The sequence below is a fragment of the Solanum lycopersicum genome, chromosome 3, assembly GCF_036512215.1.
Source record: "Solanum lycopersicum chromosome 3, SLM_r2.1".
NCBI classification, from domain to species: domain Eukaryota; kingdom Viridiplantae; phylum Streptophyta; class Magnoliopsida; order Solanales; family Solanaceae; genus Solanum; species Solanum lycopersicum.
The window spans coordinates 56,049,681-56,073,172 of NC_090802.1; the positions used below are offsets into that span (position 1 = coordinate 56,049,681).

At 36.2% G+C, this 23,492-nt stretch overlaps 2 protein-coding genes and 1 non-coding gene across 7 annotated transcripts; 1 reads left to right on the forward strand and 2 right to left on the reverse strand.

Moving 5' to 3' along the window:
- Window positions 1–677: 677 nt before the first annotated feature.
- On the forward strand, window positions 678–830 carry LOC112941215 (U4 spliceosomal RNA). The gene has a single exon (XR_003246304.1). It is a non-coding gene; the product is annotated as a U4 spliceosomal RNA (small nuclear RNA).
- A 580-nt stretch (window positions 831–1,410) lies between these two features.
- On the reverse strand, window positions 1,411–13,292 carry LOC101261501 (serine/threonine-protein kinase TIO). Of its 2 annotated transcripts, none has more exons than XM_010319968.3 (23): window positions 13,154–13,292; window positions 12,746–12,835; window positions 12,594–12,668; window positions 12,285–12,377; window positions 12,076–12,150; window positions 11,832–11,924; window positions 10,384–10,447; window positions 10,172–10,256; window positions 9,814–9,886; window positions 9,662–9,730; window positions 9,498–9,578; window positions 9,312–9,411; window positions 9,089–9,235; window positions 8,056–8,194; window positions 7,209–7,380; window positions 6,784–6,882; window positions 6,194–6,703; window positions 4,110–5,210; window positions 3,449–3,682; window positions 2,750–2,893; window positions 2,387–2,467; window positions 2,087–2,275; window positions 1,411–1,888 (listed from the first exon to the last, which is right to left on the reverse strand). In XM_010319968.3, exons 2-23 carry the CDS (start codon window positions 12,833–12,835, stop codon window positions 1,640–1,642), a joined length of 3,963 nt encoding a protein of 1,320 aa, XP_010318270.2. In that variant the 5' UTR covers window positions 13,154–13,292; the 3' UTR covers window positions 1,411–1,639. The 2 variants fall into 2 exon arrangements, with proteins under 2 accessions (XP_010318270.2, XP_010318271.2); XM_010319969.4 differs by having other exon boundaries at window positions 1,411–1,929.
- Window positions 13,293–13,929: 637 nt separating this feature from the next.
- On the reverse strand, window positions 13,930–23,448 carry LOC101246032 (uncharacterized). Of its 4 annotated transcripts, none has more exons than XR_003246044.2 (18): window positions 22,904–23,442; window positions 22,046–22,104; window positions 21,831–21,962; window positions 21,541–21,681; window positions 21,024–21,080; window positions 20,199–20,293; window positions 19,846–19,978; window positions 19,577–19,756; window positions 18,749–18,939; window positions 18,591–18,657; window positions 18,210–18,343; window positions 17,869–17,935; window positions 17,688–17,750; window positions 17,295–17,539; window positions 17,085–17,214; window positions 15,682–15,760; window positions 15,229–15,432; window positions 13,930–14,506 (listed from the first exon to the last, which is right to left on the reverse strand). XR_003246044.2 is itself a non-coding variant. In XM_010319971.4 (18 exons), the coding sequence occupies exons 2-18, from the start codon at window positions 22,078–22,080 to the stop codon at window positions 14,219–14,221; spliced, it is 2,259 nt and encodes a 752-aa protein (XP_010318273.1). In that variant the 5' UTR covers window positions 22,081–22,104; window positions 22,904–23,448; the 3' UTR covers window positions 13,930–14,218. The 4 variants fall into 4 exon arrangements, 3 of the variants coding, with proteins under 3 accessions (XP_010318273.1, XP_069151592.1, XP_004235275.1); XM_010319971.4 differs by having other exon boundaries at window positions 15,668–15,760; window positions 21,831–21,966; window positions 22,904–23,448; XM_069295491.1 differs by having other exon boundaries at window positions 15,668–15,760; window positions 21,831–21,966; window positions 22,046–22,781; window positions 22,904–23,448.
- Between the last annotated feature and the right edge of the window lie 44 nt (window positions 23,449–23,492).

Here is a 23,492-nt window from a genome sequence, read left to right on the forward strand (position 1 = left end):
GTTTTTTGGGAATTTAATATTTCCACTCACAAATTTTATTTTTTTAAGTAAAATACATGTCTAAATACAACTCCAAATTCCAAAATCACAATCTCATAAACTCAAATTTTTCATGTTTCAAAGTCTAATTTTGAAAATGTATAGTCAAACGGGAGTTAAAGTTTCGAGGGTGTTAGGATTAGCTTATATATTCATAAAAATATTAAACTCGTTAATAATGCATTTGAAAAAACACTAATAGTTCCTTTGTTCCAATTTGTAGAACACGTTTTATTTAATTTTCTTTTAAAATATCACCGATTAGAAATAACTTAATTCTCAAATTTTATATTTATACTTAGCGAAATAATTTATTTATATAAACATCTAAAGTTTTTTCTAGACTACAAATTTCATTAGTTTTATTTATTTCTTAAATTTTATATCAAGTCAAACAGTATTATATAATTTAAAATTTCAAATATATATTTTTTTTCAGTCGGTGTGTCCACCCATTTTGAAGGTTCGACTAATTCAAATGAGTGTAGAAAGTGTCGTCTTTAGTCTTTTGAAGGTAAAACCTTTTTTTGTCCAAGAGAACTAGTGAGTATCAAAGTTATTGTCCCATATCGGGAAATAAGTGAAATGAGGTGTAAGAGAAAACTTATAAAAAGCTAAGGTAATAGAGAGTAGAATTTATCTTTGCGCTTGGGGCAATGACGCAGCTAGTGAGGTTCTAACCGAGGCGCGTCTATTGCTGGTTGAAAACTATTTCCAAACCCCCTCTTCGGCCTGGGTTCGCCTTTGGCCGTTGAGAATTTTTGAAAGGGCTCCCTTCATGGGGTAAAGCCCTAACAATTCTTAGTTCAATATTTTTTATTATGCTTTGTTGGTATAGATAGCATGATGTGTGTTGTTAATATTCTGTGGTTAGTGTGTTATGATTGATTGCACAGTGTGTAGATGTATGGGACTTAATTAAACAAACTTGGGAGGAAATAATCATTATCCTAAAAAGAACTTTTGCATGTTTGTTTGAGTTTAGACATTTTATAATTGCATATTTACATAGTATTGTAGTTTAAGTTGCGTGAATCATCTATCAACTTTTTTAAGCATTGAGGAGTCATTAACAAGGGGGGGGCTAGAGGAGCACCTATTCTCTTGTGTTAACCTTGTATAACTTGGTCATGTCATGAAATGTCTTTTTTGCATTGATCTCACAACTCTTATGCATTGCTATCAGTCTTTTTTGCATGATCTCATAACTCTAATGCACTAAGATCATATTTAGTACACTTAGTGTATCATACTTGTTCCTACAATAAAGGGATGAGCTTTAGTTCAAGATATTTGCATCTATGTTATAAGTGGATAACAGCATTCTATCATACTTGTAACAAGAACAAGAACGAAGAGCAAGAACGGAGCTGCTGCAAAAAAAGAATATTACTAGCTTGTAAGCGTGTTATACATATTTTGAGACACAGTACAAGTTCTGAAAGCTAGTAGTTACATATGTACTTTTTGCAACCTCAAGTCATTTATGACCTTATGTTGCTTTGACTGAACAAAAGCAATGCATGTAAGCTGACTCGGAGTTGGATCATGAGAAATGAGCTTCAATTCAGTGGCTGGTATATTTCGAGCAAATCAATAATTAATTTACTTCTGCAACTTTCTTGACGATGACAGAGGCATAATTAGCTATTGTTGATTCTGGTGACTGCTGAAGCTGCCTAATCACTGGAAATAGCTCGGAAGTGCGGAGGAACTGTCTGCAAGGTGGATGAGCACACATCTTCGCCAGGGAAAATAATGCTATCTTTAAAGGAGACTCGTTTATTGTATCTTTTCTACTGGGGCTAAGAGCTACCACGGAACAATCTGTCACCAGCTTCAGTAACGCCTGGGGAATAAAGCACCATCAACTTTAGTCAGGGGAGTTGGCTGAACACATTCAACATTCTCTATTAAGATAGGTATCCCATCCAGGCACTCGAAACTAGTATAAAGTAATATCACTCTTAAAAACATTCTGGTTTAGAAACAGTATCTTCAAAAATAAGGAATTGTGAAGGTAAAACATGATAGGGGCATGAAAAACCTGCATGGCTCCTTTAGAGACAATATCTTCGCAAAGCTTGTTGGAGTTGCGGACAAGGTTACTCAGTGCCCCGGCAGCATTGGCCTTAGTTTTGTCTTCCTCTGCTGAAAGCAGCAGATATGAGAGCTGAGGAATGGATCTCCTGAGCTCATCATACAGCAGCTCATTATGATAGGCAGCATTGCCGATCTACAAATGGAGAAAGATTTTCCTCAGCCAACAATTCATAATTATAGTTTGATTGAGATTAAAAAGTAATTTGATCATATCAAACAGTTTGAAAGCAAACAAAAGGTTTACAGCAAAGCAAGCAAACTTCCGCGTTCTTTTGTCAGAATCAGCACATCGGTCAATGAGAAGACTAATGATACCACGTTTTGCCTGCAAAATCAGGAAAAAAACAATTATCAGTTCGGAGAGTACGATAGAATTATAATAATTATTAACTAATTTGAATGAAACTTGACTTCTGAGTTCTTAAACAAAATTGACAAAATAAAATGAAAAAGATTCCAATTTCATGTCTTAAATGAAATGAGTTGAAGAGGGACAAATTCTAGAATTGCAAAACCTCAATAGAAAGTAATGTCAAAACTACAAAAGAAAGATCATTTTGGTTTAAACTAGACTTAGATAAAACCAGAGGTTATTCAGGAAGATTACCAGCGATGCATAGAAAAAGGAGCTGTGACGACACATATTTCCTATAGCACTGCATGTTTTGGCACGCACATTAGGATCTTTATCAGTTAGGAAGCCCTTCAGAAACTCCAAGATAGCTGCTCCATCAACGTATTCATAGAAGGCCTGGATGCATGACAGTTATAACCAGTGTCAGCATAGTTAGGACAACTTATGTGGTAAAATCAAGCTCTTCAATGATTACAGACATCTCTGTTGAATAAGTATCAATAAATGAGTCCACAACATAGAATGACGTTTTAACATGTCACACTAATTACAAGGTACTCCCTCAATACCAAAACAAACATATGACCTGCTTCCCATGAGAGAGGCTGGAGAGTGAAATTCTTGACTGGACTATGGTATAATGTTTGATATAGATAACAGTTTTTAAAACACAAAACTAAACAATCCTTAACAGTTAAAATCACTTAAAATGAATGACCAACTTCAAACTTGTGTTTCACAAATTTAGTTAACTATGACCATACAAACCCAACTTTAAAGCTCAAACATTCTTATTTTCCACACAATGCAATTAAAAAATCATAAATAGTAGAGGAGGTATCAAGAACATTTTAAGTGATTAAACAGCCAATGACATTATCAATAAAGAATTCAAAATCACTGAACTTCATCACCGATCAACTACGAGAGTACGTTCAGTTAAGAATTGACCTTATCCATGCGAGCTAAATCTGAAACAATCATAAGAACATCCAGAATAACTTCTCCAGGGCATGAACCATCAAGTAGAGACTTCATTCTTCTAGGATCCAACAATCCTTTACCCAAAAGTTGAACAGCAAGAGGTCGGTGTGCTGTCATTTTGGCAAGAAATGCAACAGGTCTCGCCTTATCTCTGGATTCCATGTGTTCCAAACACCGGAGAATAATGCCTGGAACTCCTACCTGCAAGCACAAAGCATATCTATCATGTCGAATCCAATGTCACTTGCCATCAAACTAATACAAGGATGTGTTATCTCATTAATTTTTCCTATAGAGAGGACAAAAGGTGAAATACAGAGGACCATGTGTGCGTCCATGTGGTTGAATGATGCTAGGTAATGTGTCTCGTTTTACATGGTATCCAAAGCTTAAAAACTACATGGAAAATCATATACTGATGACACATATAATGGCTCCTAGTTAGCATTATGCCCAACTTGCAATTAGCTTGGCTCACTGGCTTGTACTTGTGATTGTTCATGCTTACATTTCCATATTATCCTTTAAGAAATTTGGCCAACACACTGTAAACTACACTCTGAACCTAATCCTTGAAGTACACAATATTTTAAATAAAATTATGTGAAGGGAACATGCAAAGTCAAACCTCCAATAGGATTTGCGTATACTTCCCCAGATGTGATTCAATTGCTTTCACCATGTCCTTGTCTTCAGGACAAACTCTTCCACCAGGTGAACCAACATTAAGGAGAAATCCACTATTCACTGAAGCAGTAGCAGATGGCAAACCTAGACCATTCTGTACAGCTACAAAAGGAAATGCCAAAAGATCTATAACTGTATTTATTGTATCCCTAATCCCATCCACCCCGCCACCAGGTCCAGTCCAAGATTTGACTAGCTTAAGATGCATGTCCAATATCAAATCTGATATGACCTTGACATGCTCCGTCTTGAGCAATATATGACGAAAAGTGGACACCCCCCCAGTAAGACATTGACAAAGCAATGAAATGCTCCATGGAACTCCAATTGGTGATAGCCCAATATGATCTTTCGATAAATTGGATTCTTCAGAAGAGGCCTCTGTAATGTTGCCTGATAACAAATCAATAAGAAGCTGTGGAATACCACTTGCACAGGAGTGTTGCACAGCCAATGGTCCTTCCTTCTTCAGCCGTATGTCCAATAACCCAATAGATCCATCTCTAAGACCATGCCAATGAGAAAGCATTCCACTAAACATACTTCCATCTTGTTCATTAACAGGATTCCTAAGGTATTCACATAGCTTGGCAGTCCTAGGGATCATTGGCACAGCTATGTCAAGAATGGTAGTTTCAACTGTGCAGCCAGTTTCAAGAGACAGAATGGATGCTAGAGCTAGCATTGCAGATGCAGAATGAGGTTGGCATAATGACTGCACATCAGCAGAGAAATAATGTGCAAGATCAGAGAGTCGAGTGAGCTGCTTTCTTGAAGATGTAGTTAAAATGAACAAGGCAGAATTCCTTCCTGATGACTTTAGACATTGGGCGATGGTGGCAAGAAGAAGGCTTAAGTGCAGAACCAAGGTATTTGCTTCTCCTCCACGTGATTTCTTAGCTGATGATACTACAGAGAAAAGCTCTGAAACAATAGTGCCGTCTCCTCCTCCACTCACGACTGTAGTAACAGGAAGAGAACTAGGCAGACCACACAGGATAGTGGCAACGATTCCACTATGCAAGCAACACCTCAGAACAAGCTGAAAAAAGAAGAAGCATTAGTTAATAATTCTGACATGTGACTAGAGTAGAGACACACAATATAAGCTACTTCACTCGTCGTCCATAAAACCTAACCTACTTTCACGGTGCACTTTTATGTAAAAAACAGAAGAGAGTAAATTTTAGCGATGAGATAATTTGCCCAATTTGATTTTTCTTCAAAGAGTATGTGTCAGTGTCATCAATTGTCATCAAAATTCATTGCTTTGTTGCTTAAACCAAAGCATCAAAGTGAAGCAAGGAGGTTTCACTTTATAGAATTGTGCACAAAGTGAACCTAATGAAAACTGATTGGTTCTTTGAATATCAACTTTGAAGAAATGGATCACTATCAGCATTATTATATATTGGATACTAATATCAGATATTTTATTGTAATTTGATCACCATAGTACTAGATCCATATATGTTTAGTTCTTTAGTGTCATGAATTGAGTACTTCACTTCAAAGAAGCACCCACTTCACTTCTTGATTTTCGTTTCAAGCTCAACGGACCTTGTCCTGCTACTTTAACATGCAATATTCTTCCTTTTCATGTTTCATTATCAGAGGTCGTGTCTAGGAGAGATGAAGGAGAGAGCAGTCTTGCTTTACTGCATCCACTAGCTATAAGTGGGAACAGAAGTACTTGAGCAACTAACTATGCAAGACCAGGACCACCAACTAACTATTGGTCAATGGCCCAAAGATATAAAATAATAATAATAATAGCACAGAACCTTTCATCAAATGTCAGTTTACAAGTGTTCCACAACATTTTGCAGTGAAATTATTGGCCTAGAGATGGTAAATGTTAGCAGAGAAATGGACATTGGTGATCAGTAAATAAAACCGAGGGAGAGAACAAAGGAAATAGAAGATCCAAGTTATTGTGCTTCATACGACCACAAAAGTCCAACAACTGAACTTATTAAGCAAGTATCAGTAAGACATAGTAAATGGCAGCAAAGAGATAGAAACCTGTACTCCACCACAGATAGAAGCCTCAAGACGTTGATGCAGACAATAATAAACAGCAAGTTGTACAGCTTTGGATCTTAGAAATGCTTTTGTCATGGCATCAATAATTTTTGTTGAATCTCCTCCAAGTAATGGACCTCGCTCATGGTCCTTGATGTCAAGTCGATGTAAAGAAGGACTTCGCAAAGAGCTAATTGGGAAATGGTATCTATTTTCTCTTAGAGAAAGAAGTTCAAATGCATCCACCAGTAACCAAAGAGCCCTGCAAGCTTCACCAGAAGCTCGCAGTAAATTTGAGGAACCTGACCCTGATGTAGCTAAGCACAAAATCAAAAGGTCTGCTATGCCAGAACTGCTAGCATGGTCTAGAAGCTCTTTCAGAGTTGCTATTAGGGTCGGTGGAGAAGATGATACTTTAAGAGCCTGAGCCACTCGAAACAATATAGCTGCAATGCAACCAGTTGACTCAGACAAAACTCGACCAGAAGCATCATCCAGGTTATTAATGACCTGTATAATTGTATATAACAGTTTAAAACAAATGTACAAGTTGACATAAGTGCATAACTTTCCAAGTTCAAAAACCTAACCTGTGAGTACAACTCAAGAAGAGTTCTCCAATGCCCTAAACATGAGCTACCAATAGCACCTCCACAGTTATCTAACATTTTTTTGGTGACTGCAAAACTCTGCAAAACAGTCAAGACCACAAGATCATAATTTTTTAAGGAAGCAAAACAAGATCAGAAATATAAGTGAAAATCATATTGAAGAATATATGTTATCCAAAATGCATATTGGTCCTAGTGAAACATGGCTCTGTTTTTCTTCTTATTTTTTAACACTAAAGTTTGGACAAGAGTGAAGCTGTAAAGTTTGAGATTTTAGCTATATCATCGAAGTTCATGGAAAAGATGTGTAATTAGAATTCACAAGGACAGAAACCCATATCAGGGCAAAACTTCTTCCTTTTCAAATTTGGCCTGGTGAATGAGGATGGTTCCCACAAAATTACCTTCATCAGCAATTCAGCTGCATTAGAAGACCTGATTTTAAGTACAGTAGAAGTCAAACCAAGAAGTACACAGATAATTTGATCAAGAGTCCCACTTGAGTTGATTGCACCAGCTGCAACTAAGTTTGAAAGGATTCTAAGTGATTGGTTTAATATGACATAATCATCATCCCTGTGCAAGAAGCAAGCAGGTTAGTAATATCAACAGTAACATTTGTGTGCCTACTAACTTCAACAAGATTTCAATTCTAGTAAACATGAAATATTACAAACTTTGGCATGATAAATGATACAAAAGCCAAACTCTAATAGCAAAACCTCTGAAAAATGAAAATTAGTCTTTCTCCTTAAATTATTTACAAACATGCAGACGGAATTCATCCTCATAGCATTATTGTGGCAGGGTGAAGAAATCCTCAATATCATTAACGCTATCAATTGGATGCAAATTAGACAGTAAGAATGTCACAAAACAAGGTGAACAATTAATCTAGAAACTAACAAGTACTCTCTCTGTTTCAGTTTGTTTGTATTAGTTTGACTTGGCACGGAAATTCAGAAAGTAAAGAAGATTTTTGAATCTGGTGGTTTTAAACTAAAGATATGTATAATGTATCAAAATGTCCTTTAATCTTGTGGTCTTAAATATGTCATGTGGGGTTTTGAAATTAAAGAGTACCCGAATAAGGAAGAGACAATCTTTTTTAAACAGACTAAACGAGAAAGTAAGACAAATAAATTGAAACATAGATAGTAATTAATATGATACCTAATCGTTGAATAACTATACAATATCATGTCTAATCAAATAAGATGCTACACACCTCTTATACAGAACTCTATTTACCTGCTAGGAACTTTTGATTCATCACACAAGTTTCTTAGTGGAACTAAAATAGCTGATAATGCATCATTATCTTGACCAATAACTTTTGCACCCTTAACTGTTCGGGAGTTGCTTTCCAGTCGGTCTAAAACCTGACAACCTGAAAAGACAACATATATCACGGATATCTCACACGGGGATATATATATGTTATAAAATACAGGATGTGACTTAGGATGATTGGTAAAGATTTAATCCTCCCCTCTCTGAAACTAACACAAAAATGAACAGAAACATATGAATGGGATATCATACTACACAGTAAGAAGCATGAGCAAAAACTAACTTGTGATGAAATTCAAATGTCATAAGAAGCTAAGAAAGATGATCTAAAGAAACTAACAGAGTAAGAGTCTGATTACTTGTGCATCCAAAACTCAGATAAGTAATAGTATTACAAATGTTGTATTACATGCATACAACATCGACAGACAATTCTTCAAAAAGCTGAACACTGTGTTTGTCCTTCATACAGACGAAAACCAATGCCTAGTGTCAGTGATAACAGTGTAACTGATAGGAGCTACTATAGCTCAAGCAAAACCTACAGTTGGCGGTCGTTTGTCTCACAGTGGTGTGAAAGAAGAAAATATTCAGTTACTTGCATGATCAGAAACAAAGAGGGTAACTATAGAGCCACTCTGGATCAATTTAAGAAAGAAAATTAAATGAACATCATGTCAAGAGTTACATTTACACCATCTGTTACGTATCATGGTTTGACTCTTGTATGAGATATTGACCTAAATATTTCAAAGTTCATGATTTAATACTAATACTTTTTGAAAAAGTTTAACTATATACAAGTCCTATGTTTTACTGAAATCACAATTGGTAAAGAGGAAATAAAACAATTAAGTTCTTCCTTTGTTGCCTATGTTGAAACAGTTATATCAGTTGCATTGTACATGAGCAGATAGAAACCACAAGATTTTGCAGCATGTTCACATAAGTAGAAAATTTAGCCTATTCAATAGATCTGAACACAACTAACCTGACTGTACAATTTCATCAGGCTGTGAGAAACCAGGGAACTCCTCTGGTGAAGCATTGACTGTGACATCAGGACTCTTCAAATGAACCTCAGTCTGTAGGTTCCCTGTGTTTGCATTTCCACTTATAGGTTGAATATGATTTTTACCTGCAATGATATCTCTTGAGATAGATGAATTAAGCAAAATTAGACATGCATGCTGATATGTGAAGGGAAGTCTTACTTTCGGGGGTTGCAACATTCAGCTGAGTTGATTGAATATCGCCTTTCCCCCTCCAAGTTGCATCAGATCCCTTTGTAGTAGCTGCTGCAGCACGAATCTCCTGTTATTTTGACAAACCGTTCCATTAATGAAAGACCAGAATGAAGATTCAAAATGAGAAGCTTGCTTTCCATTATCTGTAATTACCCTAGCTTCCATATCCTCCAATGTTTCTTGAACAAATGGATGATCAAGAAGTGCAGGCCAAGTCAGTCTATTTTGCGGTACCTGATTTGCAGAATGATCACTAGATCAAAAGTAGGAAGCTAAAAATATAAAAGTGCAAGGGCTTTAATTATATAGAGGGAAACCTTGTTAAGCAGGCCCTTCAGAAAACTCTTGAAGGTTGAGCTCATATTGTCTGGATACTTAACTGGGTCCTGAGCATAAATGAGTTTACAAGTTAGAGGTCTAATCAACCACGGCTCTAGATCCAAAACTATTCAAGAGTAATCTTGGTTACCTTGATGATGTGACGAACAAGAGCATAAACTGAATTAGTGTAAAATGGAGGCTGACCAACAAACAGCTCATATCTGCATAAAATCGGTTGAAATTCATTAGGAGAAATACCATTGAAGAAGAAGGTCAATTATTAATAACAGAAGATGTGTTGTAGCTGTAAAGGTTGTAAATATTAATGCCTCCTAGCTGTAAATTTTGTTCATTTTTTTGTTCTTAAAATCAAAGGAGGTCCTTTCGTCTAAGAAAAACTTCAAGCTTCCCTCCAGCCAGAAGGAAAGTTGTTTCCAATAATCGCAAATTATCTTTTTTAAGTTATTCTAAACACAGGAAACATTCCTAAAGTAGATGTCACATACAAGATAACACCGAGAGACCACAAATCAGCAGTGTGGTTGTATGGTTGTTCTCGTACCAATTCTGGAGCCATATACAATGGTGTACCTAATAAAATGAAAGAGACCGAGGATCAGGAGCAGAGTAGACCAACAATAGTTTGCATCAACCACTTGATGTCCATTTATTGACTAATAAAACAAAGCAGTCCTATGATGACTTTAGTGAAATCTACCTTTTATGGATCTCAGAACTACTGTGTTTGTGGACATGGCTCGTGCAAAACCAAAGTCACAAAGCTGTTAGATAAAAAAGAAAAATAGAAGAGACATGAGAAGATTGGTTACATCTTTGCAGCTGGATAGAGAGTACAACAACCACCATGCTATACACTGGCATATCATTTACAAAAAAAAAGAAGAAGAAGAAGAAGAAGAAGAAGAAGATAAACTAGCTCTAACATATTTTACAGTATCATCGCAAAGTTCTAGTTCTGCAATAATGCTTAAACAAATTTAGCAGGCCAGTTGTCATATAGCCACAGAAAATACCAATGAATAAGCTAAATTATGTTCCTCCAAGGAACTAAAATAAGAGCAGATCCCTGGAAAAAAAAGTAGCGAATGCATGAAGACAATGCAACAATAAAACTACGCTTGAATCAGTTGGGATTGGCTATCATTATCTATATAAACCTCAACCATCCATTTCACTCCATTTTGATGCATCTAGATGTGCAATGCTCAATAATTGGACCTAAGGTAAGGAAATCTCAACATTATTCACTAGCATACAAATCTCTAGAAGCCTCCAAATGGACTGGACCTAAAGAAAGGAAATCAACATGAATAAACCTTAATTCCAACTTGATGGTATCACCTCTATGGATCTTTTTCTTCCATGTTGCTCTATTTTTTTTTCCAAAGGCTGTGTTGATTTCAGGAATTGAATGCCTTTCAAGAAAACCCCTTCCCATGTGATTTTAGGTCTACATCTATCCCCTTTTAGCTCAACTATCATAATTTCACATCTATAGACTGATGCATCTAAAGGTCTATGTAGGACATGACCAAAACTTCAAGTGACTTTCTCTTACGTTATCATCTATCTATAATCATTGCACTTTTTTGCCGAAGATGATTATTTCTAAACTTAAATGATTGCATATCCATCTTAAATATGCAGTTTTGCCTCACTCGTCCTGTGGATATGTTGGCCCAAATTGCATTGCCAGTCTTACAATCGTTCTATAGTGCAAAGTGCAAACCTCCGGTCGACATTCTGCCACTGCTACCAATTGAACTGAATGATGTCAAAATATACTCACGAAGGAACTGATGGTGAATAAAGAACAAATAGAAAACTGTACAGTTTTCTTTTGTTTGAGTTCCATGCTTGTTCCACTATAACTCAAATTTCTAAGCATGTTAGGAGGGACATCACCTCATACACAATCATAAACCAAAAAGAGAAACCACTGACTGCAGTTTAACATGAAATCACAACATTTTGAATGGGCAAAACCATAAAACACTAACTGGTTATAAAGAGATCATAACTAGAATAACATCCATGAGAAAAAAAAAAGTGTGAACTGTATATGCAATATCCAATAACACAATTCCATGAAAATATTGGTCCATACTACAAAATACAAATTAGTCATAAAATTCAATTACTAACCTTGACAATAGATCCAGCACCAATGAGAATATTTTGCGGTTTCATGTCACGGTGTATTATACGATTCGAGTGTAAATAATGCAGTGCCCTAACCTGAAAATGAACAAAAAATACAGTTAAATAAATAAATCAATCAAAAGGAAGATATAAATTAGGGATCATGATGGAATTCCTCTGCAGATTAGTAGTTGAAGGAAGAAAGTAATGTACATATTAAAAGAAATTGAAATTTTGTGTAGGTTACCAATTGCTTTGCAATTGCTTGCACTTGTTCCTCAGGGAGGCTTTTGTCATCTTCAAGAATTTCAAACAGCTCACCCTGGGTATGATAGTTTTCATTATTCAGCCATAGAAATTCAATATGTCTGTGTGCATGTAGGCATGGAGGAAATGCAAATCGCATTGTGCTCTAACTTTTGAAGGAGAGATAAATAGAGAGAGGAGACCAATTACTTGAGCAAATTCCGTAACGACACAAAACTCCTGTGGGCTTTCAAAAGAATCAAGCATCTCTATAATATTTTCATGTTTCAACTTTCTGAGGATCTGCACCATTTGAATAACCTCTATGAGAAAATAGAGATAGCACAGTAGAGCTTCAACAAACAGTAAAATCTAGATGAAACAAAAATACATGGCACAAACTCAATTGAGAGAGATTAGATAAGATCACAGAGCTTCATAATCATTCTCTCTCCAAAAAATCCAAGGAAATATTTTTTGAACCACATTATATAAACCAAGCTTCACAAACAAGAATACCTCAATTTCCTGCCTTAAGTTGTGAATGTCCTTCTCGCTTTTCCCATGTTTCGGAATAAATTTCATTGCAACCGTCTGAAATTAATCAAATTTAAAAGTAAGAGATAAAAAATAACTAGAATAACCAGCAATAGCACTAAGATAAAATATACCTGGCCAGTATACTTTCGCCTCCCTTTGTACACCTTCCCAAAAGAGCCCTCGCCTACAAGCTCTATCACATGGTAGTTCTCCACACCCATCTTCAAAATGGCGAAAACAATATTTTCTTAATTTTGACACATATATTCAAACATGTATTATGCTAGCAGTAATTTCAAAAAAAAATAAAATCGCACAATTACTGCAGTCAAGCAGCTACCTGTTGTTTAGATTGGATTAAAACCGATACAATATTCAGATCGAAATGCATCGGAAGTGACGGGATGATTCAAAACATAGAACATAGTGTACAAGTCAATTTCTAATCTACAAGTTCAAAAACGACGATTTCTAATCTCTATTAACAACTGATGATTGCTACTAAATCCGAAATAAGTGAGAAGAAGTGGAGAGTTTACCGTTTATTGATGAAATCCTGCAGAAGTTGGCGTGTGAAATTCAAAGAGGGGAACAGTGGATTTTTGGGGAAGAAATGGAAACGTTAGGATTTAGACGGAGAGAGGTGGATTTGCATTTGAAATATGATATGGTCCCATCAAAACATTTTCCCGCTCGGCAGAGAGAGAGAAAAAATAAATTGTAAATGACAAAATGATCCTTTAATTTTTCGATAGGTTCAAAATAATCCTTTAAAAATGTTTTGAGCAGTTTTTTGTTACAATAAATTTATCAAAAGTGAATATTTTTGTCTTTGTCAAATATAATTAATTCTCGTGTGGTTGGGGACCGGAAAAAAACACATTCGAAAATTGAAGGTTATGATTTCTACTCCCCCTTCTCCTCGTTCAATAATATTATTCGTTATTGATTTGATATCTAGTATAATATTTAAGTTACAATTTTTAAAATTTAATTATACTTTTATGGAATAAATCTTTCTTTTTCTATCTAGTAAATATAATGGGCAACATTCGATCCAAACCAAAAAGTAAACAATTTTAAATCTAAAACTATTCACAAAAAGTACATTTAAACAACGGCTTTCAACCAGCCTCATGGACTATTTCAAACTCTTTTTGTGAGTTATTTAAAGAACTTCAATATATAGTTTTTAGAAAGCATGTTTGATATATCAACTTTTTAAAAAATAAAAAAAATACCTCCATCTTTTTTCCATAAAGAATAGAAACTAAGGGAAGTTTTGTGAAATCGGACGGAATGAACCAAAAGAGTGTTTAGAATAAACTTCTTTTTTTTCTTCTTCAAAATGGTACAACGGTCACCCTGCTACAAGAGTTTTTTAAAAAAATTTACATTTGAGCCTTAAGTTAACAATATGTACAATTTGAAGAGCCACTTCAAGGCCTAACTATTAACAACAAATGGACTTTGCTCAGCAGCAAGTAACTGAATTACTCTTGACCCAGGACATACAACTTCATTCTGTTGGGAGCGTCTTCCCAGAATTGCAATGACTATACATGCTGTACAGACCGTGCACGATTGGACATAGAGGAACATATCTACATTCTGATCTCAACCACATCACCATCTTTTAACTTTGTATTGGGCACTACCAGCTGGCCATTTACTGAAACCAACTTCCCCTCCAACCCTGCTCTCCTAGCAGCATCGGCAGCAGTGCTACCAGTGCTTAGGCGCATTATCTCACCATGGGGCCAGCATACGATGACCACCTCACCTAGCAAACCGGAGCTAGCTTCGTATGGTTTTGTAGCGAGCTCCACTCGCTGACTTGCTTCAGACCGCAGTTGCTTCTCCCATTGAAGCATTGTCCTCAGCAAATATACCTGTAGGTTTTCAAAATTGCAAGCTGAAAACATCAGCTAAATGAACCATAAAGAGTCATAAGAGCGACATGTTTAAAATTAAAGGACATAGGAATTGATAGGTCACCCAAGGCTGAAAAGAAATACAAAGACAGGACCCACAAATGCTTTCTTGTCAAGTTATTGTTTCATGATCTACAGCTTTCGTCTTTTCCTTGCTTCAAAGAGAAAAATGGTTCATGTTTACAATCTTTAGTCACCTCGCAAAGCAACTTTATGTTTTATCCATTGAGTTAATCTACTACTTTGATGAATCAATCTGCCCTCTTATCTTATCCCCCTCTTTTTTTTTCTTTCAAATACCTAACCCACTACACCGTTCGCTGATAATGATGCAAACGCTATCTTGTGACAACATTTACTATCAAACTGAAAGCTTATGTCAGACAATGGTAAAATAGGAAAAACAGGATAATTAAGGGTAAGCAAATGAAATTCACACACGTCACACTTTTGGTGTCTTGGCCACTGATCAGTGCCAGGAATAAATACTTCTGGATAACTACTGACGCCCTTTCATTAGCCTCTTCCCATACATTTACCTAATGTCCATTTCATGGTTTAGTGGCTAACTTCATTCATCATCACCGACGCATTATTACGTCTCTCGAGTATAAGATAAGAGCATAACAAGTTCATCATATTGCTATCAAACTTTGGGCATATAGTAGCAGTCAAAATACCTTATTGTTGATGCCAGAGTCCCTTAAAGTCGGATTAGAAGAGTTATAGCCCTGCTTATTCTCAAAACTCGGGTTTGATGCAACAGAAGCAACAGGTTTCCCCTCAAAGATGGCAGACATGATAGCCCAGTAAACATTTTCTTCCTCCTCTGTCAATTCAATGATTTGGATAAAAGTGGGCAACAGGCGCTCGAACTGGTCTTGCTGCATCAACAATGTAATAGTTGTTACAGGATCCCAGCATAATAAAGAGACATTGACTGTTCAGCCTCAACTACTCCATACATCCGATTTTAACTTGTAAATTATGCTGATCCTAGTATAAGAACATATTTAAGCAGTAGTCTATAAAGTATCGAAGTAAAAAAACATCACTTCATGATTTATCTTTGAATTCTTATAATTTCACTTCCATGTCATGGTTTGAGGCTTCCCATACCTTGTGATACATACCATCTTGACAAAGTGTATACTTTTCCAGGCAAGTGCACCAATCCCCATGTCCTGGTTCGCACCACCATTCATCAGATACCTGAAAACCATGTTGTAATCCCTAAAGTTAAAATATGATGATCTTAGGCACTAAGAGACTGCTTTGCCTGCAAATTTGTTGATATAAAGATGTATGTTGTAAACAGAAATTTGAAGAGACATGAACTTACATTACCATTATCATTATCATCATTATCGTTATTATTGTTATTGTTGCTGATGATGATAAACAATAGAAGAACTTAATTTTTCCTGTATCCCTAAGTATAGTCTAATTTATTGATACTTAATCGAAGGGCTGATTCTGAACACTACAGGTGTGTTGTTTTCTTGCTTATTTTCTAGTGTTTGGTAAGCGAGGTAAGAGAACTTTGGTAAGTGAGCTAAGAGAACTTCGTCCCAAGAGCATTTATATATACTCTTAGGAAATTACTGAGGGGTGGAGGTGGGGTGGGAGGGGAATGGGAGTCGGAGCGTGGCAGAGGTGGAGATTGCGGGGATTGGGGGAGGAGAGGAGACAATGAGCTTGAAATATCTTCTGGAACTTGTTTTTCCTAAACCTACAAGGAAAGTCATTTTCCTGATTCCTAAAGAACTTATTTTCCTAGAGGAAACATTCTGACCAACCAAACGTAGGAAGACTGGAAAATATTTTCAAGGTAAATTTCCATGCAAAACACACCCTATCTGTTGCTATATCAGCTGCAGATTAACTGGACATATTTTCGCCAATGCTAGGTAAATTTCTCTTTTCTGTCAATTTTGTCTCTCATTGTCTCAATCTTAATTGATTAGCTTCTTCCCCCTACCCGTGATTTTGATCTACTGCTCTATCTGCATTTGCATATGTATGTGTATGGCCTCCTCCAAAATATCTCAATCTATGGACACCATGGACCAATCTAATACTAATACCACACATGTCAGAGCAAGCTAGCTATTAGGTAATTTAAAGAGGCAAGATTGGTTTCACAATTTTATTATTTATCAAGCAGTCTGTTTCTAAGGTGAAAGAAACTATGAAAGAGGAAAAGCTCCAGGTAATAAACTCAAGGCATTTTCATGATTAGTATGGGTGATAGCTAGCTTATCAGTTGTATCAAGAAATGGAATACAAGGTTCTTTTCTTCATCCAGCAGTCAAGGTCGGCTAACTATATCTTTTCTACAAGGTCAATGAATTGGAAAATGAGAAGTGCTTGAGATTTTTTTAAGATATGTGACTTAGTATTTCCTTCGTAGAAACTTGCACTAAACATGAATCAGGCCAACAGATATAAAGTGATCAGCCAACTATTCAGCACAGGACTTGCTAGTAATAACCATATTATTCTGAAGTGACAAGTTATAAAACTTCCAAATTACCTTCTTATATAATCTGGCAAAAGCTTCCCATCTTTTCATCTGAGAAGAAGATCTTCTGTCAGCTACGGCCTCAGAAGCTGCTAGCCCAAAACTTACAGCAACAAGCAATTCTCTCGCACCCTTGTCCACTCTGATGAAAAAGAAAATTATTCACATACAAGTAAATTAAAAGCATTCGAGATACATATTATGAATTCGGTGATGATCTACCTCACAATAACTGCAGCAAGAAGGTGACCTGCTTCCACTCTGAGGACAGGATCTCCCACTTTTAACGAGCTATACTTATGTGACCCATCATCTTCAATAGAACCTTGATCATCAATATCTGTTGAGAAGAATGAGGGTGTTGTCGTTCCAGATCCAGTTACACTGGTCACCAAGGGCAGCTTATCTTTAGTTTCTTTATAAAGCCAATGCGCTGCAAGTCCATGTTCAGCACACTCATGCATCCTCTGAATATTCAAGATCAGTATTTTAGAGCTAGATAAAAATAGCAATAAGCACCACTCTACTGACTAACAGAAGTAAATGAAAATGGAAGGCCAAAAAGTAGAGCACAGCGATATTCATGATCGACTGAAAGATTTGAGGATGTAATACCTGGGTTCTTATTTGAATTTCTAGAGGTGAGTTGTCGGGACCTTGTACTGCAGTGTGTAGGGACTGAAATCAGGAGGAGAATAGAGGTTGGATAGCAGTCAGAACAGTGATTATGCCACAAAGATAGCAAATCTTACTTAATAAAAACAGTAACCCATTCAAGTAAATAAGAAGTTCAAACCTGGTAGCCACTTGATTTTGGGTTAACAATGTAGTCATCAAACTCTCCATCAATAGGGGACCATAGCCTGAACATTTTGAAAAGCAGAATAGGTCAAGTTTGAACCCCTATAAGCAAATATATTGACTCAACGCATGTTCAGTTGAACTTGAGAAAGTTTATAGGATATCTAAAAAATAAAATAAAACAAGCAGATGATATGTATGCTGTTAATAAAATGTACAGATTCTTCGAAGGGCACAAATCATTTCCTCACTGTTAGTGCCATTGCTCATCACAAATGTAATCCAACAACATGCAACAAAGGTGACATTCAACAGAAGAATATACGATCTATACACCTGTGCACAATGTTGAGAAGATTATAGCAACTCTGAACTGCCTGGCTGTGTAATGCCCCATTCTTATCTCCGACAATAACCCTCAATGCACGGGCATCATACACTTTGTTTATGCCAATTTCTTTCCTTTTCATCTGTGCCAAGTAAAATTGAAATGTAAATTGAAAGTTTTTTCTCTAAATCTATATGAAAAAGAAGCAATTGCATGAGAAGATATCCGATTATGAAGCAGCAAAATGAAAAAGATAATCACAAAGACCTCAAAGTCTTGGTAAGTAACATCGTTAGCACCACAAGTCCACAATTGATTTTCCATTTTTCTGATAAATTATAACAAGAAATAACTATGCATAATTGTGCTTTATGAATTTATCCTTCTACCTTACTATAAATACTAAACAAGCTTTTTAAGCGTCCAGATAAAGTGACTTCCATCCCAGGCACATACCTGCAACATAAACAGATGCACAAAGTTAAAGAGGTCATGTTGCCTTCTCTTTTATTCCAGAAGTATTCCATTGATTATGAGCAAAACATACGAGGTAGAAATGAATAATTCACGCTCCAAAGCCTCCTCACAGACTACCAGAGTTCCTAGGGCAAAGGCAGCATCTCTCACAACCTTTGGTGTTGTCTCCAAATTTGAATTTGCCACAAGCTTGTTGAAAAAGTCAGTACGCTTCTTTCTATCTTGTAAAAGATCAAAAGGAAGTACAGCTTGCAAAAGAACCTGAAGATTGAGGATAGTTAGACTCACATTTATTAGTTGTTTGATACTTCTAGAGGAGACATAAACACAGATGAAGGACTACCTGCCCCACCCACCCAAGAAAACAGGGTGACAAGAAACTGTTACATGAATGAATAATACTGGATCCTCTTCCCATATAGGGGGCAAAAGAAAAGGTTCTGGGTAAAACTATCAACTTCTTCTTCAAATAAAATTATGAATCGTAGACTATAAAGGAACAGGTAAATTCTAAATTTGATATCAGAAGTTACAAGTTCAGAAAAGATCATCACTTTATACTTTTAGCATAACACAATTCCTGTAATGCTTCATTGCCCACCTTTTGTATCAGTTAGAAATGCATATGATATTTTGCACCAGCTATGCCTTTAGAAGATCCCAAAAAGAAGTTTCTTTTGAGAAGTTACACATAAAAATGATAGGGACAAGGCAAACACAATATTACCAAAGCAGACGCATATGAACTTGTATGATATGGTGATTGACAGAATAAAGATCATTTGAAGAGTGACAGGTAACAGAAACAACAAACCCAAATCATCAATTAATTATCACTGCAATGCATTCATAACAAGTTTCAGGAGTAGAGATGAAACAAATCTCGGATTGTCTTCACCTTCATGCATATGTTTTCTTCGTCAGTTTCTGAGGGTTCTTCATGCTCAGTGGTCACACGTTTCATTCTCTGGTGCAAAAGGGAGCTAAATTTGCCATATATTTTTCTTGCATTGCCTGTCCTGTTTGGATGGCTCCACATGGATGCTAGGTCAGCTCTCATGCGAAGAAATATTTGAGGCTGCATTATATATTCATGCTGTTACTAAAAAGACTTTACCTTCTCACATGACAGCATTTTCTACATAAATGACTAAAACATGAACACACCTGAAGCACAGCAAAACATAGATCTTCAAGTTCAGCCTTTAATGCCCAAAGCCCCAATCTCGAAGCAAGTGAACACCAAATAGCCAGTGTCTCCTGAGCAACAGCTTGAGCCTTGGCTGGAGGTAATGCATATCTAGAAGAGTTCCAATAAACAAAAAATCAGCCACATCAATATTAGAATCATGCTTTAGTGTTTACTGTTTAGGATGAAGGATTTGCAAAGAAGAGTAAAAGGGTAAAATACTACAATTAAAAAGTGAACATCTTCCTAACTATTGAAATCCAATTTGACATACACATGCATAAATCAATCTAACTGAGACAAACAAAAACTAGTGGTTCAAAGACTATACATGGTTCTCATGTTGTGAAGACGGTCTGCTAGTTTGATAAGCACCACACGTGGATCATCAACCATGCCCAGTAGCATCACTCGTAAATTATTTGCCTGTACACAAATATACATACAACAAAATAAGAAAAGAAAGCATAGTGCATACCTACTAACTTCAGGGAATAAACAAAGCTATGCTAAAGGAATGTGCAAAGACCTTGTTTTCGCTGCTCTCAGAAGTCACACTTGTTTGAGAATTTCAGATATAATAAAGAGCTCAACGTGAGAACAAATATAATATATGAGATTGAGGGACATGAAATCACTTACTGCCTTACAAAAGACTTGGATGTCATCACATCTATTAGTACATTAAGTTTTAGTTCAAAACCACGAAGAAGAGTACGCTGGCAAGATGGAAGTAGCAGGACTACATCAAAGAATATACAAGAATGACTGAAGAGCTCTTATTATCAACATGATCCAAAAAGTGATCACATTATTTCAGATTTTATGCAATAGTAAACTATCTCAACAACATGCTAGATGTGTACATATTAGATACTTTAAACGATCTTAATGTGCATTCAAGTACCTCATCATGTCTAAGTGCAGCTTGGTTCACATTTAACCTTATTATCTGTTGAGAATATAATATAAATAATAAAAGTGTGCCTCTAGCAACTTAAGCTTTTAGATGAGATGGCCACACATCAATATTATCAATATTTTCCAAAAAGCCATCACAATATTTCAGATTATATGCAATGGCCAACTATCTTAATAACATGCAAGGTGTCTACATATTAGATATTTAAAATGATCTTGATTCGCATTCAAGTACCTCATCATGGCTAAGTGCAGCTTGATTCACATTTAACCTGCGATGCCTCCTTAACAACTGCATGGAAAATTTCACTTAAAAGTCGGGACATAAGTGAGAACTATGAAGAAGACAAGGAAAAAGAAACCAATCGCTGCACATGAATCAAAAATCCTGTTGCCATTTTGGGGTGTCCATTATTCCACTCATATAAAAGAGAAACTTTTTCCTTTATACTGTACTCTATTGCAAAAATCATAAGTATTGCCTCATAGTTGCATTTCTTTAAAAAGAGTAATCTCTATCTTTCTTGTTGGTTACTTTCATTTAAATACAGTGACATACGATTCTTGTTAACTAAAGATATACGGCTAAGAAGGACCGCAATTTTCAGAATTTAAATTGAGGCATAGCATTGACTCATCAACTTTCGTATTTACAATGTCCTGAGTTAAACTTATATCACCATTTCAAACTATGACTAAAATCAGAGTTGTAACTTAAAATCCGTCATAACTGATCATAGTGCATACAGTACCTGATTGATGAAACTTAACCTAGAAACACCTGCTACCAAATTTGCAACATCAGAGTCAAACTCTCTCTCTATAGTGTCCAAACTTTCACCCGTATCATCAACAACATCATGGAGAATTCCCGCAACAACCGTATCAATGGCCTGTAAAAAATTAGCAGTTACAATGTGCAAATTCACTTAGGAGACCTACGTAATACAGTGTGTGTATTACTTTCAACATATTACAAGAGAACAAGGAACCTAACTAAACATATGTAGAGATATATGAGATGTTGAAGACAGAACTGTACCCTTTTCCCAGTTGATGGAACCAAGACAGCTACAATTTTTCCTGTGTGAATACAATGTGTTAAATACGGCTCTCCAGTTCTGCGAAGCTGTCCATTGTGAGCTTTTCGTGCAAATGCAATAGCCTTCTGCACCTGCCTTCACAGATTCAGAATTTAGGGGCACTATTTACAAATGTGTATATTGACATCAGCAAGTGCAAGTTGAGATGGTAAACCTTATCATCATTGAAGATGGGGTATCCAGTGACATCTACTCCATCCAATAAGAGTGATCCTGCAGAAGAATCACACGTACTTACTAGCCCTTATGGCGTATAATCTTTATCAGTTAAGAAGAAGTAGATGTTTAACTAAGTAAATACTAGTATTCTATCAAGTTCATAGAATTCTATAGAGGGAATTCATTGAACAGATCGTTAACTGAAGAGGCTTCTTCATCTCCATTCTATACATCTCAGGCACATGTAATTTGTACACTTCCATATATCGAATAGAATATAAGACTTCCTCATATGCTATAAATCATACACTTCAATGAATCCTATAGAGGGAAAAGTCCAGAATGTACATATTATAAGCAACAAAGGAGAGGAAAAAGTGAGAACTGCTTATTTACTAGACTAGCTGAACATGTAAGAAAATGCATAAAATCTAAGGATTTCCGTAGCAATAGTGAAGTTACAGTTTACAGACAGTAATACATGCAAAAGTTAGGGACAAGCTCCCATTGAGAACTTCTGGAAGGAAAAAGCTCCATAGGAACGGCAAAAGGTATCTACTACAAGATATAAACTTCTGTTCCTGTCCCCTGCGATCGCTGAACTTAAAAGGTGCAATCCATATTGATATACTTTGTGTAATCCATATTGATATACTTTTTTCTAGTCCAACAGAACACAGAAATTCTTCTAAAATCCAACTGCAGTCAAAGTTGCTTTCCTAAAACAAAAACTGCCGGCAGTCACAGGGTCACATACTTCCAACGGAACCTATACTTCTTCTGCAACTTTATATGAAATTTAAAAAATATAGAAACTGAAAAAATTGCGAGAGGACAGAAAGTAGGAACTCACCAGGTTGTTCATCCACTTTGGGCCACAAAAAATCGACCTTAGTAGAAAGGCAAGCTCCGGATGCAATCGCCACCGCCGTAACAGCAACCTGCGTTATCGCTGACGTGACTGCTCCGTGAACTGAACCACCACTGACCGCCGCTGCCGCAGCAATTGCGTTGCCGGAAGTCAACACGGAGCTTAAGGACGATGAAACAGTGAATTTGGGCACAATCTGATCGAGAACACATCGGAATTTCACATTTCTACGAAGACCTTGACAGGGGAAAAACAGCAACAACGGATTCTTACGCAGAATCAACGCACTTCTGTGGCAAAACATAGTGGAATTTTGACATGAACACATGTCTTTGCTTTGATCGAAAAATGGAATCAAATCAAAGCAAGTGAAAGAATCGAAACTCCATGAAAATTGGAGGAGTTGAACATGAGATTTGTGTGATTTAACAGTAGGTAATGTGTGGTACAAAGTGAGGGGCCTTTTTCTATACTGGTGGTTGTGATTTCTTTTTTTTTTTTTTTTCTTTTTGATTCTATTGTTGATTATGATAGAGAGTGAAAGTTGATCAGTTAAAAAGGGACAAATATG